The sequence below is a fragment of the Grammomys surdaster genome, unplaced genomic scaffold (genome assembly GCF_004785775.1).
Source record: "Grammomys surdaster isolate TR1022 unplaced genomic scaffold, NIH_TR_1.0 164, whole genome shotgun sequence".
In the NCBI taxonomy this organism is placed as follows: Eukaryota; Metazoa; Chordata; class Mammalia; order Rodentia; family Muridae; genus Grammomys; species Grammomys surdaster.
In genome coordinates, this window is record NW_021604612.1 from 2,117,489 (window position 1) to 2,136,196 (window position 18,708).

At 52.1% G+C, this 18,708-nt stretch overlaps 2 protein-coding genes across 2 annotated transcripts in view; one reads left to right on the top strand and one right to left on the bottom strand.

Annotated features, from left to right (window-relative positions):
* Nucleotides 1–11,883, top strand: part of Usp30 (ubiquitin specific peptidase 30) — a 23,466-nt gene extending 11,583 nt beyond the window's left edge. Inside the window, exons 6-13 of the mRNA XM_028765469.1 lie at nucleotides 660–705; nucleotides 1,583–1,677; nucleotides 6,538–6,597; nucleotides 6,831–6,917; nucleotides 8,207–8,287; nucleotides 8,377–8,596; nucleotides 9,220–9,340; nucleotides 9,803–11,883. Of these exons, the coding sequence (XP_028621302.1) occupies nucleotides 660–705; nucleotides 1,583–1,677; nucleotides 6,538–6,597; nucleotides 6,831–6,917; nucleotides 8,207–8,287; nucleotides 8,377–8,596; nucleotides 9,220–9,340; nucleotides 9,803–10,067 (975 nt within the window). The 3' untranslated portion in view covers nucleotides 10,068–11,883. The remainder of the gene's footprint in view (nucleotides 1–659; nucleotides 706–1,582; nucleotides 1,678–6,537; nucleotides 6,598–6,830; nucleotides 6,918–8,206; nucleotides 8,288–8,376; nucleotides 8,597–9,219; nucleotides 9,341–9,802) is intronic.
* A 368-nt stretch (nucleotides 11,884–12,251) lies between these two features.
* On the bottom strand, nucleotides 12,252–17,777 carry Alkbh2 (alkB homolog 2, alpha-ketoglutarate dependent dioxygenase). Its single transcript, XM_028765470.1, has 4 exons — nucleotides 17,637–17,777; nucleotides 17,072–17,315; nucleotides 13,819–14,017; nucleotides 12,252–12,581 (listed from the first exon to the last, which is right to left on the bottom strand). Exons 2-4 carry the CDS (start codon nucleotides 17,283–17,285, stop codon nucleotides 12,275–12,277), a joined length of 720 nt encoding a protein of 239 aa, XP_028621303.1. The 5' UTR covers nucleotides 17,286–17,315; nucleotides 17,637–17,777; the 3' UTR covers nucleotides 12,252–12,274.
* Between the last annotated feature and the right edge of the window lie 931 nt (nucleotides 17,778–18,708).

The following is an 18,708-nucleotide window of genomic DNA, read 5'->3' on the forward strand; positions in this document are numbered from 1 at the left end:
AGGGCACACAGTCTGTGTCAGTGTGTGCACACTCAGTAAGGACAGGGCACACAGTCTGTGTCAGTATGTGCACACTCAGTAAGGACAGGGCACACAGACTGTGTCAGTGTGTGCACACTCAGTAAGGACAGGGCACACAGACTGTGTCAGTGTGTGCACTCTCAGTAAGGACAGAGCACACAGTCTGTGTGAGGCCTAGATTAGAGAGTCAGATCCAGTAACCAGGAGCTGTGGCTGACAGTCTGAGCACCGCTGCTGGCGTGTGTGCTGCAGCCAGCTCTAAGAGGGTTCATTGCTGGGTTGTGTGTGAGGAGAGATTGGCTCGTTTTTCTTGTTAGTAGAGGGGAGTCAGGGGCACTGGGCTCTCTGAGCGAGTGCTCCTCTCCCTGTGACAATGTAATACCTCGGGCAGTGATAGGAGTTGACTGGCAATGGGGGGAAGTATCCCCCAGAGAGGAGAAGCATGGTTTTGTGGCCACCAGAAAGGAATTAATGTAGAAACCAACCGGCAGGCGGATCAGCACCACTTCAGAAAGCTGGGCTGTGAGGATGTTGGTTTTGACTGTGCAGCTGGCCTAGGAACTTGTAAGATTCCGGGCGGTGAGGGTGGTTAAAAGGGCTGCCGTCTGGTTCTCAATCGCTCTCTCTTTTCCCTACAGCAGCAGTCAGAAATGGCTCCCAGACAAGTCACCTGCCACACGAGAGGTAGGCGCTTTCCATCGATAAAATGTGTGTTTAAAGAAATGAATGAAAGCAAAATGTGGATTTTTAGATAGGACAGCACTGCTCCTGTCTCCTGCCGGCTGTGACCAGCCAGGGCTGTGCTGGACATCCATGCTGTTGCCTCAGAATAAAAATCTGTATTTTCTCAAGACTTGAAGTCAGCACAGCCTCTGGGCGTCAGCCGTAGCCCTGCCGGTAGTTGGTCCCAGGCAGCAAGCACCGCCCCTCATCTGAGCCTCAGTGGATACTGGGGCACTTACCCATTTCCACCAATTAAGTTTACAGGCCAACTGTGGGCTCACACCTGTAACCTCAACAATTGAGAGGCTTAGGCAGGAGGATTTACTGTCTTTAAGGCTAGTCTAAGCTACATGGTTCCAGGTCAGCCTGGACCATAGCGTAGATGATATTTCTGTGTCTAAGAGAGACTGGGAGAGCTGAAGTGACTTCCTGGTCACATGGCTAACGAGCAGGTCAGGACATCACTCAGGGCTGCCTGCTTGTGGAGAGAGTGTTCCCCCAGTGCTGTGTCCACCAGCCCCATCCTAAGCAAGGAGCAGCCGTGTTCTCTAGAACTCGTTTATTCAGGTTGCCTCAGAGCTTCCCTCGCTTTGTGGACTGCCCCCCATGACCCCCCCTCTCACAGTGGGCACGCGTCTGTAGACCTTACATAGCACCCTTAGGTCTGCTCCCATGCACAGCCAAATGTGAGGACGGAGACTGGAGGTGCCCGAGGAAGGTTCTCGCTGCACGTCACGGGAGCATTTTCCTAGAGGAGGCGTGTCTGCTCTGTACGCAGGAGGGTGGAGTTGGGGTGAGCCTCGAGTGACGCGGTGTGTCAAGGTGCTTTTCATTCCAGGGTCCCCTCACCCCACGACCAATCACTGGAAGTCTCAGCACCCTTTCCACGGAAGACTCACCAGTAACATGGTGTGCAAACACTGTGAGCACCAGGTAAGTGGCTGCCTGTCAGTCAGGATGCAGGAAAGGCCCTGCAGTGCGGCCTGGCTGTGTGGGGTGGGGAGGGAGGGTGCTGAGGGGACATCAGAGTGGATATCACCTGACACTCAGGCAGCGTCTGCCCCAGGAACAGCACAGCTGCTGTCAGTTGATAGATTGCAGGTCCTAGATCTGTGTGTCTGTCTGCTCTTGGTAGGCACAGCAGATTTGAGGAGTGGGAGGTGCTTTGCTTTAGATTTGAGGGTTCTAACCTTTTCATGGAAAACTCTCAAAAGCACAAAGAGAGAGTTTTTTATAAGTGTTAGGCAGTTTCAGGACATTTTGACACACGGCACACATGAGCATCCCTCCTGCACACACGGCACACGTGAGCGTCCCTCCTAGTTTCTGTTCTGCTGGGTGACATGGTCCGCACGGTTAGGCCTTCTCTTTTGGGGTGCATGCACAGCACCTCCTACTGTTTAGAACCGGATGCTCCTGTGTCACATGGCCCTGACAAGTGTCCTTGTCTGCCGTCAGATGAGGGGCATTTACATTGTTTCCACTCTGGGGATTTTGTGTGGATGTGTCCTTAAATGAATGAATTGTACCTGGGAGCCACCATGTGGGGACCCTGGTTCAGTCTTTTGAGGAGCTTCCAGATAATTCTCCAGAGCAGCTGTACTATCCCACATGGGTGCTCAGGCCTCACGCACCTTCCTGTCTGACTCCTGACGCCAGCCTTCCCTACAGCTGCTGTATAGTTCACCCCTCACTGCAGGACTTCGCCTGCTTCCCTGGGAGTAACTGATAAGCAGAGTCTACACAGATGTGCAGAACCCTGAGTGACGGTTTGAGATGGACTCTAGTGATACATGCTCAATCCAGCGACTTCTGGAGTCACAGCCTTAGCGAATGTGTGGTGACAGCTCGTCAGGATCCCGTGTGTGTGTGTGTGTGTGTGTGTCTGTGTGTCTGTGTGTCTGTGTGTGTGGTGACAGCTCGTCAGGATCCCGTGTGTGTGTGTGTGTGTGTGTGTGTGTGTGTCTGTGTGTGTGGTGACAACTCGTCAGGATCCTCTTAGCTTGTGTGTGTGTGTGTGTGTGTGTGTGTGTCTGTGTGTGTGGTGACAACTCATTGGCCCCTTTCAGTGAGTTTCAAGTGTGCTTTGTTAACCGAAGTCACCGTGCTGGGCACCTGTTCCCTGAAGGTATTTCCCCATCTTATGTTCCACCAGGACAGTTACCAGTCTACGTCTCTGTAAATCTGTCATTAAGTGAGGTCATGTGGGAGTAGTTTTTAGGGGATGCCCCAGGTTCATCTGTGTAGTCAGAAAGCACAGTGTTGCCTTCTTTTTCTTGGGAGAATATATCCTTTGTGTACATGGGTGTGTGTGCACATTTCCTTACGCTCTCCTCTGGCGGAGGCTGGGCTTGCTTCTGTGTCTTGGGTGTTGTGCCAGTGCTGCTGTGAGCATGCAGCATCAGGTGTTCGTGTGGTGCTGAGCTTGTCAACTGCGTTCACACCCACAAACAGATTGGATCCATATGCTAATTCTGTTGGTTGGTTGGTTGGTTGGTTGGTTGGTTGTCTGACTTGAAACAGGCTGTCACTGTTGTAGCCCTGGCTGTCCTGAGACTCAGTCCTAATACCTTCCAGTGTTCCAAGGACTGGGACCACAGGGGACAGACATGTCTAATTGTAACTCTTTGAAGACTCTCCATTTTGCTTTGCACAGTGTCTGCCCAGTTCCTACCACAGAGTGGCAGAGCTGCTTTTCTCCATCCTTTGCCCACACGGCTTGTCCTCATGTGCCCATGCCCATGTGTGTGGAGAGTGGGGCAGGGGGAGCCTTGAGGGCCACTTGTTTCCTGAGACACGGTCCCTCACTGATCTGGTATGTACTAAGTCAGCTAAGCTGGCCCAGCAGTGAGCGCTGGCTCCTGCCTGTCTCCACCTTCCGGCTTCTAGCTTTCCAAGTGTGTGCTACCATGCCTGGCTTTGTTTTTGTTTGTTTGTTTGTTTGTTTTGTTTTTAACATAGGTTCTGGGCTCAAACTCAGGTCCCTTATGCTTGTAAGGTAAGCGCTTGACCCGTGAGCTGTCCTGGCAGGCACCTTCTTGTCCTTTGTAGTGCTTGTCGGCCACGGCTGGGCTTCTAGGAAACATTTGTGTGTGTGTCCTTTGCTGATCTGCTTGTCTGCATTCAGTTCCTCCCTCTCCTTCTCTTTTCTTTCCTTTCTCTCTCCCTTCCCTTCCCTTCTTTTCCTTTTTGGTTGTTTTTAGAGCAGAATCTCATGTAGCCCAGGCTAACCTCTGAATTGCTCCTCCTCCCTTGGGAGCCCTTCCAGGTGTGAGCATCACAGGTGTGAGCGAGTATCACAGGTGTTACCACCACACCTGGCTGCTTGTTTTTTTACTGTTACTTGCCTTAGTTTTGGGGGGGATGGGTGCTGCTGACTTATGGGTTCCTTGGACATTTCCCCATCAGGTGTGTGGTTTGCAGAGGCTTTTTCTTGCTCTGTAGGTGCTGTGTTGCGCTTTCTTGCTGCCTTGTGTTGATTGACATCACCCGTGTCTAACACGTTACTCTTTTTGAGAAGTAAGACTCATATATTGTGATCCTTGATGTGTCCTGGCCACACATCTCTGATTTTTCCTTGCATTTATTTCTATCTTGAAGCTCTTGCAAGTGGAATTTCGGAATGTTGTATTTTCTGCTTGTCACCACTACATGGAGTTGTGGTTGGTTGTTGTTTCTGTTTTATATCTTGAGATCTTACAAATGTTTTCTTATTTTGTTTTTCACAGTGTGGGGACTGAACCCAGGGTGTGTGTGTGTCCTTGTGAGTGCAAGGCCAGCACTGTCCTGAGCCACGCTCTGGACGCTTGTGGAGTCTTTGCAGTGGCTGATGTGTCCAGTTGGGAGTTCTATCAGCCTCCCCACAGCCCTCTGCCTTTTATGTCTTCTCTACGCCTGTCTCTGGTGAGGCCGAGTAAGGCGGCGATAGCCGCCATGTCCTCTTCTGGTGGTCTTCTAGGAAACACGAGACGAGTATTCCCAAGGTATACAGCTTAGAGTTGTCAACCCTGTGTCATGCAGAGCCTTCCTCTGGAGTCCCTGCTGGGACATGCCGTACGTGTGTGTATGCATGTGGAGGCCGGAGGGTTGGTTGTGTGTGTGTGTAGGCCAGAGAGTTGGTCATGCTGTATGTATGTGTGTGGAGGCCGGAGGGTTGGTCATGCTGTACGTGTGTGTGTGTGTGTGTGTGTGTGTGTGTGTGTGTGTGGTGTGTGTAGGCCAGAGGCCCAGGTTGGTTGTCCTTAGTTGCCCTGACACCTGGGGTTTGAGGCAGGGTCTTTCTCAGAATCTGCTGACGTGGCCACCAGCAAACCATAGGGACTGTCTCTGAGCTCCCCAGCTGGGATCCCAGGCGTGCCACACTCAGAGTGTAAAGTTTTCCTTTCTCTTTCTCGTTAAGTTCTCTGCTGGGATTCTCTGTCTGTCGCCTTCTCACACTTCTTCCCTGGATCGTACTGACAGCGTGTGTGTGTGTGTGAGGTCCGTGGGCGCCAGTTTCACACTAGGCCAACTCTCATTGGTTCATGACATCTTCCTCTCCTCCTCTGGCACTAGGTGTTTTTGTTGCATATACAATACAGTAGACTCTGGATTCCTTTGTCCCTTAGAAAATGAATTTTCAGACAGGCACACACCTACCCCAGCTGTAAGGAGATGGGCCTAGGAATAACAAGTCTGGGCCAGCTTCAGCTGCATATCTAGTTCAAGGCCAGTTTGGGCTACATTCGACCCACAGACCCACATACACCAAAACAAGATGAAAAGGAGGAGAAAAAAGAGGAAGAGGGAGAGGAAGAAGAAGAAAAAGAGAAGAAGGAGGAGATTGAGAAGAAAATGGATTTGTTCTGAAAGGCAACTAATTTGGCCCAAATTCCAAACTCTTCTTTTTCTTTCTTTCTATTTTTGTTTTGTTTTGTTTTAGGTTTTTTTTTTGTTTGTTTGTTTTGTTTTTTTGAGACAGGGTTTCTCTGTGTAGCCCTGGCTGTCCTGGAACTCACTCTGTAGACCAGGCTAGCCTCGAACTCTTGAACTCAGAAATCCACCTGCCTCTGCCTCCCAAGTGCTGGGATTAAAGGCGTGCAACACCACCACCCGACAACTCTTCTTTTTCTTAGGCAGCAAATGCCCTGTTCTGTTCTGACTTTCGCTGTTGTGTCTGCCAGGACCCTCAAGGTCCTCCTGCACCTGTGCTGCTCTGTGGGCAGCTATGTACACAACTCAGGGCTTATCTTCTCTGACAACCCTGTCTGTCTGCCAGCTTCTGACGTCTCGGTCCTGAACGGTGGCTGCTTCTCTCTAGCACCATGCAGAGTAGGTGGGCAGGCCTCACTCAGGAGCCTGTGTCTGCCTGTGTCTAGCCGTCCAAGCTGTCCTGCTTTTAGAGCTTTTCCAGGGTTGCAGGTCTAAGCGACCCTGTCACCTTACACAGGGATGCTTTCTAACACAGCATGGCCTCCGTGCAGACACACAGTCCACTGTACTAGTGTTGGTAACACAGACTCAACTCCATGGCCGTCCACAGTTGTCTGACGACTCCCTAGGCTTCAACGACTCCTATCGGTTTGGTGCTATCAGTGGAACTGGTGGAAATCCTGGTAGTTGGTACCAGTTCCTTAGGATATTTAAAAAATAATCCCCAAGCTTTTGGGCCGGGTACATACTCAAGGGTGATCTCACGCTGCTACTTAATGCTGCTGCCCCGTGTCCGGGGTGCTGTCATCTGACTGCGGACGCTAAGCCACCCCGTCTGCTGATGTCCAGCTCCCCTTTGACTTCGTGCAATATTTCTTTCAGAGTCCTGTTCGGTTTGACACCTTTGACAGCCTTTCCCTCAGTATTCCAGCTGCTACTTGGGTACGTACTGATCTTGCAGGTGCAGATCTCCTCGGCTCTGCCCCCTCCTGAGCCTGTGTGGGTGCCTGGTTCCCAGTGTCCACCCCTCTCTTGAGCCCGTCAGCAGGGGCTGAGTGCTCCCAGTGCGTCTAAAGCCCGATGTGATGCCTGTAGACTGTGGACAGAGCCCTCAAGGCTGCCTGTGCCCCAGCGCAGCTCCTCTGAGCCGTTCTAACTGCCCGCTCCTGCCGTAGGGCCACCCGCTGACACTGGACCACTGCCTTCACCACTTCATCTCCTCCGAGTCCGTGCGGGACGTTGTGTGTGACAACTGTACCAAGGTACGCAGTCCACAGCGTCACCTGCCACCTACACCAGTCACTGCCCTCTCCCACCTTGCTTGTAGAGCGGCTACCTGTGATTTTTGTGCCCCATATTTATAGGAGCACCTTAAACTCAGGGTGTACACGGAGTCCCCACTCCCGTCTGTGCTTCCTTCCCATTGGTCTCGTGTGTGTCCACTTTTTACCTGGACCCCACTTCCGTCTGAATCCAGAAGAATGCTAAATAGACGTCTGAGGGCAGCTGGGGTACATCCATAGGAGAGCTGCAGCACACACACACACACACACACACACACACACACAAACCCAACAAAACCGCCCAGCCTGTAACGACCCCAGAAGCTGCGTTTCTGGAGCTTTCTGTCAGCCTGCGGGCAGCTTCACTGAAGACTCCTTTTCCAGAGAGGGCTCGTTTAAATAACCTTTTGAGGCATGGATCATAGCTCAGTAGCTCACGGGTTCTGGAAGTCCCTGGGACTCTCCTGAACCTCGCACATCCTTGTGAATCGAGGCCTGGGAGCTTCCCTGCACACTTCTAGGGGGGAACACTGGTTTGGAGGAAGAGGAACCTTGGGAAGTTACTGAGCAGTGGCAGGGTGGGAGAGAGGTTGCTCACAGGCGCCCTCTGCTGCCCAGGCACAGATTTGACTGCCACGCCACCTCCAGGTCTTCAGGCGGGGCCGTAGGTGCTGAAACCCACCTTCTGCCCCCGTTCCACTGTCAGCAGCAGTTGCCACTGAATTCCAAGGATACCTGGGGACGCTGAGGCTCTCTCAGGCAGGGAGGGCCAAGATGTTCAGAATTATTCTGAGAAGCTATACAAATGAGACTCCAGAGTGAAACATACAGGGCTGAGAGGAAGAGGCGGGCCTGGGGAATCCACATAGAACTGGTTTGGGATTTATTTGTGTATATGAGTGCTTTGTCTGCATGACTGTGTGTGCACGGTGTGAGTGCCTGGTGTCACACAAGTCAGAAGAGGGCATTGGATCTGGAACTGGAGTTAACACTGGTTGTAAACCACGTGGGTGTTTGGAACCAAACCTGGGTCTTCTCCAAAAGCCACAAGTGCTCTGAACTGCTAATGTCTCCAGGCCGCTCTGCATAGCATTTTTGAGTATTTAAAAAGTTCACATTTCAGTGTTCATTTCCTTTCTCTTCCCTCCATGGCTCCTGTTGCCTCTGAGGAGGAGTCTGTGAGAACAGACTTGAGCTTTGGACGGGGCTCACGGGGCTGCGGCTCCCTCGCTGCTGGCTCCCACAGACATGCCATGGCTTTATTGCAGATTGAAGCTAAGGGGACACGGAACGGGGAGGAGGTGGAGCACCAGAGGACCACTTTTGTTAAACAGTTGAAGCTAGGAAAGGTGAGTCCTGCGCTGTGCTCCGCTTGGGAGAAGGCAGGGCCTCTGTCAGCCTCTGCACGTCCGACATTTCCTTTCCCCTCTGCCCGCAGCTGCCACAGTGCCTCTGCATCCATCTGCAGCGGCTCAGCTGGTCCAGCCACGGCACGCCCCTGAAGCGGCACGAGCACGTGCAGTTTAACGAGTTCCTCATGATGGACTTCTACAAGTACCGCCTCCTGGGACACAAACCCAGCCAGCATGGCCCCAAAGCCTCCGAGGACCCAGGGTCTGCCCTGGAAGGACAGGACACACAGGTGGCCCCGAAGCCAGGTGTGTGCAGTCGATGGACGGCCCAGAGAAGAAGAGCTGGTGTCCCTGCCTGGCTCTTCACCCTGCACTCTAGCCGTGCAGCCATTGGCTGACTTCCTAATAGCAGGGATGGGGTGGGAGGGCAAGGGCTTCCATTTTATTCTCACCAGCGCTGCATCAGCGCTGAGCACCTCACTTCTAGGACCGCGCTCTCCTGAGCTACGCCCCAGCCAGCGGTTCCTAGAGAACTGCACTGCAGAGTGATAAGCACCGACCGAGTGAGGACCACGGACCATGGGTTAGCTTGTAGGGAAAGGCACCCTCTGTTGGACCCTTGGAACCCACGGAAAGGTGAAAGGCGAGGACAGAGTGCTGCACAGAGTTGTCCCCTGGCCCCACACAGGTGCTGGAAGTAAGCATGCATACAGCAATGATAGTACCTTTCAGAACTGTGAGAACATAAAAGCCATCACAGAAGGAAAGCACAGGGAGGCGCTGCGGGGCTGCCGTCTTGCTTTGACCGTCTGCAGCATTTCAGAGCCAGCTTGGGCTGCATCATATGACTGTGTCTGCAGCTGAACAGAACCCGACCAGCCGTTGACACAGATCAGCTGCCCGTCCTGTAACGGCCTTTTCTCCTACAGGTCTGAGTCAGCCAGGGGCCCCCAAGACGCAGATCTTTATGAACGGCGCCTGCTCCCCGACTCTGCTGCCAGCCCTGCCTTCCCCGATGGCCTTCCCTCTGCCCGTGGTTCCTGACTACAGGTGAGGAGGGAGGCTACTGAGCAGCCTGCTGGCTACTCACTGTGGCTCTGCAGGTCCCAGGGTCCTGAATAGAGGCGTGGGCTAATTCCCTCTTTCATTTTGAAGTGGGATAACATGATTTGTTGTTACTTAGTTATTTCCAAGATGGAAATAATTTTTAAAGTAAAAATTATATAAGTGCATGAAATCTGGCTGTGTGTGTATATGTGTGTGCCCATGTGTAAAGTGTGCAGAGAACTATTTTCCTGGGACTCCAGCTAGGCACTCAGTGTAGACTTTAGCCGTTCCCGTTGGAAGCATGTTGCACTCAGCACACATCCTTCAAGTGTAGAGCTGTCATTAACAGTTAGGTGTACCTGTGCACACTCACACTCACCTCCTGAAGTGTAACACACAGTGCTGTTTAAGCTTTGCCTACAAGCCTGGGTCTGTGATAACCAAGTGGCGTTTCCCACCCTTCAGCTCCTCCACATACCTCTTCCGCTTGATGGCAGTTGTCGTCCACCATGGAGACATGCACTCTGGACACTTTGTCACCTACAGACGGTCGCCACCTTCTGCCAAGAACCCTCTCTCAACCAGCAACCAATGGCTGTGGATTTCCGATGACACCGTCCGCAAGGCCAGCCTGCAGGAGGTCCTGTCCTCTAGTGCCTACCTGCTGTTCTACGAGCGAGTTCTGTCCAGAGTGCAGCAGCAGGGGCGAGAGTATAGGTCTGAGGAGTGACAGGCCAGTCCAGAGCCAGGGCCCATGGTGAGGTCCACACTGTCCAGGATAAAAACAAAGGCATGCCACGTGTACACGTGCAAGCCAGCCCTCTAGAGCCCTCAGCCTTCTGTGTATTCTGAGAGCAGGTTCCACAAGGGAGCCAGTCCTACACGGCACTGCCAGGGTGAACTGGAAGATGTCCTTGTGTGTCTAGAATGTCTTACCTGACACAGGCAATTAAAAGAACCGGATCCCAGAAGCCACCTTCCCTGTACTGTATTATGCTAGGTGTTTTCAGAGGCCATCTTTGGCTAACCCCTGCCATTTCACCATAGACCTTTATTTTTAATAAGGCCCATAAATAATATTGACAAGAATTAGTGAAATTATTAAAGGCAACCATTCAGAAGAAAAAGTGCCTTTGTTTCCCATTGTTCTGAGACCAAGCATGACCTGAGAGTCAGGTGTGATGCTGGGACAGCCCTTGTCGTTCTGAGACCAAGCATGACCTGAGAGTCAGGCGTGATGCTGGGACAGCCCTTGTCCTTCCAGGCTCCTCAGTGGTCAAAAGAACAGTTCAAGAATGCCTAAAACATCGAGGTGGCTCACACCTGGGATCCCAGCATGTAGAGACTGAGGCAGGAGGATCACTGCAAGTTCCAAGCCAGCCTGGGCTCCATCATTAAAACCTTGTCTCCTCCCCAAAGCCTCAAGAACACCTCCCCACCTTTGGGAATGCCTTTTGTAACCTTGAGTTCCCTGTGCCATCAAGGTCACTTGCCAAGTCCACGGAGGACGCAGGAGAGGCGGCAGCCCCTTCCTGAGCCATGTCCTCTGCACTGCTGAACGCTACAGAAGGTGGTTCTCTGTGTTATTAGTTGCCCACAGCAGGGTTTACAGGCCAGAGGCTGGCAGGGTGACCTGAAAGCTGGGCTAGGAAGAGCGGGCACTGACCCAGGGCCGCACTCTCTGGACCTCTCGTTCTCAGTCAGGCCACAGTGAGGAAGAAAGGAGTGTGACACCTGAACACAAGTGGAGCAGATGCATTCTGCGGCCAGACTGTAGGCCGTCCTCTGTGTCTGCTGACCTCCTTAAGCAAAAGGTACACTGGGCCTCTCCCCTTTCCAGACACGCCTCATGAACAGCCAGGGACAGGAATCGGGACAGCACAGTAGTACCTACGTGTTAGCTAAGTGTGTAATTTAAAAAAAGATACCAAATTCAAACTGACACTTCTGGTCTAAGGTTTGGAGCCAGACCCATCCACAGGTCACTGAGGTAAGGCCGAGGCCATGTTTTCTCTGCTGGGGGTAAGCTGGCAGACATTCCAGATGTGCCTAGGCATCAGCTATGAGATCAGGTCTCACTGTGCATCCGAGGACTCCAAGACTATGCTGGGCTGGACCTCCACGCCACCACAGACCCACGGACTTGGCTTCCAGGCTGAGATGAACACACAAGTGGTCAGTCACCTGTGACCTTAGAGCACTGTGCAGGGCTGAGGGCCCCAAGTACCAGTCCTGCCGCTCCTCCTGAGGTCAGCTGGGAAAAGAAGTGGCCGAGAGGACAAGCGTGTGATGTTGCTCAGAGGCCCCGTGTGAGCCACTGCTGTGGACGTGTCAGCCTGACCAAGCGCTAATGTCCTTCCTCATTTTGTAAATTCTTACATTAGGTAATGACCAATGATGAGTTAAGTTATTCACGGTAGGTCTCTTCTTCCCGGAGAAACTTAGGTTAAGCTAGTACTTACGCCGTAGACTGTTGAGTGTGGATTTGCTAAAGCCTTTGTATCTGCTGTGTACTATTGCAATAAAGATGGTTTTGTTAGCAAACACCCGAGTGTGGTGTCTTAGTCCTTTATAGGGGGCATATGTACAGCAGGCTACCCGTAAACTTGTGACAACTGCCTGCCTCTGCTCCTGGGTGCTGCCACGCCAGGCCCTGAATGGTGGTCTTTATTGTGGGTATCCCATGGCACCCTCCTCCTGAGTGCTGCCTAAGTTTTTATAACCCTCTGTGTTCTCTGTGCTAAAGCAAACACCAATTCCTCCCGGCAAAAAGAGAAAACACAGAGCACTGGTTATTAAAAATGGGTTTGAGGGGCTAGCCAGAGCAGCCCGCAACCACCCATAACTACAGTACCAGGTGATCTGGCACCTCTGGCCTCGCTGTGTGTGTGTGTGTGCGCGTACACACACACACACACAAAATAATAAACACATGTTTTATTTCTTAGTAGGTAAAATTTTCCGAAAAGTCAAGTTGATCCGAGGAGCCAGGACCCTCTTGCGGATGGGTAGACTGTGGTACCACTGGGCGTTGGTGGGGTGGTTCATCATCAGCAGGCTCCCGTGGGCCAGCTGCAGCCTGACCACCTCCACTGTCCTCCGGGGCCTCTTCCCTCGAGAGTCTTTGTGCCGGAAGAGGAAATCTCTGCAGGCGCCAAAGGACACAGACGCGATGGGGCTCCCGGGGGCCAGTTCCCGTTCGTCGTCTCTGTGCTCCCCAATGTGGTCGCAACCATCTTTGTACCTACAGTGGGCAAACAATTCGGAAGAAACTCTCTCCCTCTCCTGCCAACGCTTCAGCTCCCTCATCCTCTTGCGGCCTGAAGCAGTGTGCTGGCTCCGCACCTTCCTAGCCTGGGAGGCCGGTGAGCCCAGCCTCAAGTGTGCTGCTGAGAATGAGAACGGCCCCTACAGGCTCAGGTTTGCACACTTGATCCCCAGCTAGTGGGACTATTTGGGACCAATCAGGAGGCCTTGTTGCAGGAGGCATCATTGTGGTGGGGCTTTGAGGTTTCAAGAGCTCTCACTAGGCCCTGTCTGTCTGTCTGTCTCTCCTCTGCCCTTCTCGGTGGCTGTTCTTGCCTGCAGATTAGGATGTGAAGCTCTCAGCAACCGTGCCAGTGCCATGCCTGTGTGCACCCCCTGCCATCATGATCACAGATTCACCCTCTAAGACAGTAAGCTAGCTCAGTGAAATGCTTTCCTTCTATAACTGTAGCTTCGGTCACGGCGACCCTCACAGCCATAGAACACTTAATAAGTTGCTTCTTATAATACCTGCAGACTTGCCGGGCAGTGGTGGCACATGCCTTTCATTCCTCTGCTCTAGTCTGAACACTGGTTATCTCCAGCTCTCTAGCTAGTCACCAGGTCAACTGTCCCAGCCTCGGGGAGTCTACTTCTCACTACCTAAGGTTAAATGGCTTTCCCTTTATTTACTTCAAGCCTCAGAGCCAGGCTGAGTCTGCCATCGAGGTGCACTGTTGGTCACTACAGGAACCACATTCTAGGTGCTATGGTATCTACAGGGTGGGGGTTAAGGGGTGTGCCGAGCGTCCAGGTACACGGGTCAACCCCGTACAGCAAAGTACTCCTGACTCCAAATCGAGCCCCACCCCCAATCCAGTCAGCCGGGTTTAACTTTCCCAGTAACACGTTCAACCCCTCTCACATCTACGTACAAGCTCTGTGGAGACTCCTCTCAAAAAGAAGATTTATAATTCTGTGTGTGGTGGTTCATGCATGTCAGAAGAGGCACTCGTGTGTATGTGAGCAGAAATACTCATGGGAGTTCACACATGTGGGTACAGGTATTCAGGGCAGAGGCGTTGGATCTGCTGGAGCCAGGACTGGGAACTGCACTTGGGTTCTCTGCAAGAGCGCCACGCCCACCTCTGGAGCCTGGTGCACTACAGAAGGGTCTTCACAAATGAGCCAGGCACAGCGAGAGTCCCATACTCTCCCCTCGGAGGAAGCGTTACCTGTTCACGAGCACGAAGTTGAAGGTCTGTCCCGTCACCCTGCAGACTTGATCTCGGACACGCTCTAGAACCGGAATCCAGGACTTTGGTGTCAGGGTAAGACCGGAAAACGTGTACGTGAGGCCAGCGTCTCCATAGGTCGCCTGCTTCCTGGGTATACTGTGCCATTTTCCGAATACCTGGACCTTGGCCAGTGCACCTGCGTGGATGAATGGAAGTTCCATCTGTGACCCTCGGGTGCAGACAGCCGAGTCCAGTCCACTCCCTTGCCGCGTATTCAAAGGGGGAGAAGTACAAACAGCGTTCCCTCTGCTCATGTCATATAACGCTCAGTTGGAGACCTCTTACCCTAAATCACTGTGGCTTGTCCCCAGTAGTCATGAAAAAGGTGAAGGACCGTAGGGACTTTCTCAGTCCTTACATCCACCTGCCTTGGGTCTAAGGCTAGTCCAAGTTCCAATCTCTACCCACAGGAACATTTTTTGAGTAAAACATTCTCAGATGGTCACCTGACCCTCCGGACAGTCCCAGGTAGAGTTCAAATGCGTGTCATGCTTGCTAGCCAATAGATTTAAAGGTCAGTATGCTTAGTCAATAAGGTTCAACTGTAACCTTGCTGATCTAACCTGTGCCCCTAAAAAGTATAAAAACTGCTTGTAATAGCCATTCAGGGTCACCTTCTTGTCCCTTGTCTGGAGGGACTGATTGAGGGTTGACCCCAATGTGCTGGAAAATAAGCCTCTTGCTTTTGCATCAATCTGCATCTCGGTGTCTGACTCGGAGGGTGGGGGCGAGGGCATCTCAAAGTAAGTGCCACTGACTGAGGGTCAGGGTCTTACAAAGGCATGATGGCACACCACTGTGACCTCATGGCTCTGGTGCTGAAGTACACAGAACACAAACTCCACGCCAGCATGTCTCAAAGAACAAAAGAGTCAGAGAGACGGTAAAGAGCCTGCCACAAGGTATTGCTGCCTATGCCTCGAATCCTGGGAATGCTGAGGGCTTACCAGCCAGCCGGCCTAGCTGGATCTGTAAGTTCCAGACTCAGGAGAGACCCTGGCTCAGAAAGTGAGGATGAGGTCTCCAGCTGGGCTTTGTATCATGAGAGGCAGAAGGAATGCCCGTGAGTATACTGAGAATCCACTGGGCATGGCTCTGTGGCCTCCTCAAGTGCAGACATACAAGACTCAGACACACTGTGGGCAGACACTGAGACATGTAGACACACTATGTGCAGGTACATGAGACATGCAGACACACTATGTTCAGACACATGAAGCATGTAGACACACTATGTGCAGACACATGAGGCATGCGGACACACTATGTGCAGACACATGAGGCATGTGGACTAGCATTAAAACCAGTGGGCAACAAAAACAAAATAACATGAGAGCACGACAGAGCATGGGACAAAGGGGTTCTGCAGGAGTCGAGGTGACAGAATAGGGTGTGTGTGGAAATAACCAAAATACATCATATATATTCATGAAGTTTTTTTTTAAAATATTATTTATTTTATGTATATGAGTGCACTGCTGCTTTCTTCAGACATGCCAGAAGAGGGCATCAAATCCCATTACACATGGTTGTGAGTCACCATGTGGTTGCTGGGAATTGAACTCAGGACCTCTGGAAGAGCAGTCAATGCTCTTAACCACTGAGCCATCTCTCCAGCCCGCATGAAGTTGTTAAAACAAAAACATGGGTGACTTGTGATAGGTTATTTCGCCAACACCAGTGAAATGAGCCAATTCAAACCAGATTAGATCATACTAACTGCAGGTTTGTTGGGGCGAGTTCACTGGTCCCAAGGACAGAGGCCAGGGAAGTCACCAGGGGAGAGGGAGAGGGAAGAGAAATAGAAAAGGACGTTCAAGTGCACAGAGGGAAGAGGAGAAGAAGAGACCAAAATGTCTGGATTATATAGAAGAGCCTCTGGGGGAAGAGCAGTCCAGTCCCTGGGCTGGAAAGTTCAGGGTTGGGGGCGAGGTGTGCCAGGAAGGGACTGGGGGATGCTGGGAGAACCTGGAGGCCAGGTCTGCTCTGATGTGTAAACATGCACCTTGGTCCCTTTGTCCCAGGTCCAAAAGCAAACAACTTGTGTAAGAGAAGACACCTGAGGCCATCCTGCTTCTCTTCCTTTTTAAACATTTGCTTTATTTTTATGTATTTGTGTATTTTTTATTTTACTTTGCCAGCTTCTAATGTCTGTGCACTCAACATGTTTCGAGCCCTTGAAGGCTGGAAGACGGTATCATAGTACCTGGAACTGGAGTTAGAGAGTTGTGGGCTGCCATGTGGGTGCTCAGACCCAAACCTCGGTCCCCTAGTCTTAACTGCTGAGCCGGCTCATACATTTATTTATGATCTTTAAAAAAAACGGGTCTCACGCAGCCCAGGCTGGTCTTGAACTCTCCATTTAGCTGAGGATGCCCTTGAACTCCTGATCCTCCTGCCTCCACCTCCCAAGTTCTGAAATCACAAGTACACACTACCATACCCTGGCTTCAGTTTTTAAAGCTGTATGTTCTTTGCCTTAAGTCAGGGCATACAGAGACAGCTCTGGCACAGCGAAGTCCTCAGGGCTGGATGGTTTTGTCAGCTGTGTGGATTCCTGAAAGATGGGCTTATCTAAGCTCAGGCTGGTACCGCCCCTGCCTGCTCATCCCAGCATCCCAGCATATGGTCTCCAGGCAACAGCATCAGCACCACCTGCGACTCCTCAGACACTGGACTGTAAGGCCCAGAGTTCTGAGCAGCAGCAGGGGTTCAGATTAACTAAGCAACCTTCCAGGGAGAAACTACTTGGCTATTTGCAGTCTCTTCTATAGACCAAGCATAACTTGCCTGCACATGGGTGTGTTTGCTCCTTTGTTTTGACAATGCTGGGGGGGGTGTAACCTGGGGTCTTGTGCATGCTACAAGCTACTGGCCCAAAAGACTGGTAAAGAACACTGAGGCCCAAGCTGCGCCTCCCCCTATTCTGACTCAGTATCATGAAGAACCCAGAATGGTTTGGTTTGGGGTTTGTTTTGCTTTTTTTGGTGTTGTTTTTTTAACTTCCCAGGTAATTCCAATCAGTAGACAGGTAATTTCGTTCTAGACCTCATGGCCAGTCCGTATCCCAAACCATAACCTAACCCTAACCTAATCGGAATTGACCAGACGATGACCTAATCCGTCACAGCCTGAATTCACGCTTCTCCCAATGACGGCGCATTCTGTCACCGCCCAAGCCTACGCCTACCGGTAAAATACTCCACTTCTTGCTCCAGCTCTTGGAAAATCTTGTCTGCCTCGGCTTTGCTGAACAGGACGGTGTAATCGCAGTTGAGACCTTCCGCACGAAGGTGTCGCCAGCTGGGGCTCTTCAGGTCGCCCGAGGCTCCTCCGGTCGGGGCGGGCTCCTCCCCTCCCCCTTGGAGGTCGCCTGGGTTTGGCCTCACCAGGAACTTGTCCATCCCGCCGCCCCCGCACAGCTCAGACACGTCCTACAAAGCAAACAAGAGTGCATTCAAACTCCTAGGAGGTGCCCGGCGGGCATCAGCCAGGCGGGGAGCTTGCAAACCCCTCGGGCCTGCTCTTTAGTTTACGTCTTCCTAGCGCAAGCTGACGCGAACCACGCGATCCTCCTGCCCCAGGCGCCCATCTGCAGGGATCCCGGGCTGGCATCCCCAGGATCGCCCTGGAATCGAGAACTTTTAAAGACCCGCCCTCTTCGGGATTCGAGCGCTTTGGCTGCAAACAGGATGCCCAAACCATCAGGCTACACATGGGAAGACGCAGGCGCAGAGAGGTGCTCGCCCAGTTACCCAGAAAAGCAGGGAGCCTCTGTCCTGCGCCCCGCGGGGTAGGGGCTGGCACGGGGGACCAATCGTGTTCCCAGGGACAGTCCGGAGCGGTGACTCGTGTCAGGGATCTGCACAGACTCACGCCGAGCGCACCCCCAGGCGTCCTCACCCCGCCCCTCCCGCCAGTGCAACTTCCGGGCGCAGCGGCCCCCTGCCGGCCGCCCTGCGCACTGCAGGATGCTGCCGTCACCTGAAGGCTCGACGTGAGGTCCTGGGGCCCACGAGCCTGATGTATACTCTAGGACACTGTCCAGGTCGGGGGTAGTGAATGAGCCTGCACTCCTGACAAAGCCAGGAGTGCATTGTCTGACCACTACAGTCAATATGGAGAACAATTAGAGCATCTCACAGAATCCTCCCTTAGGTACCGACTTACAGCCACTATGTATATATAGCACGTATAAACATATAGAACACTTGCACCCACTTTTCTCTTTTCGTTGCTGGTATGGACAGACCTGTGACAGTCGTTTCTTCCTCCCGGTGGCACAGAAAAAAAAAATCACCATAAATATTCATGCTCGAACTTTCTACTGTGAATGCTGTCCTGCACCCCGCTGGGAATGCTGATTTTACTTCACTGAGAAAATGCCTTGGGGCTCGACCGGAGGGAGTGTTATGTCTCTATGAACTGCTGCCTGTTGGAGCACAGGGTCCTCAGTGCTGAGCAGGTCTCTCCTAAAAGCGCTGGACACTGTCACACACCAGCGGGGCACGGATCCTGTCTCATCCACATTGTACTTTGGAGCTGGAATCAAAAAAAAAAAAAAAAAAGAGGCAAGGTAATAAGATTACTTTGTACAATACGGAAGTTGTGAGCAGGGTGACAGGCTGGAGAGGACGGGCGTAAGGAAGAGGACCTTACAGGGGAGAGTAATAAGCCAGCACTATAGCTTTCCAGGTAAGAGACAAAACAAAAAAACAAACAAACAAAAAAAAAACATAGCACGTGAAGATCTTAGAGGGACAGCTGGGGAGAGGCAAGCAGCCCCGAGAACTGCTAAGAAGTTGGGAATCTAGGCAATTAAGATTT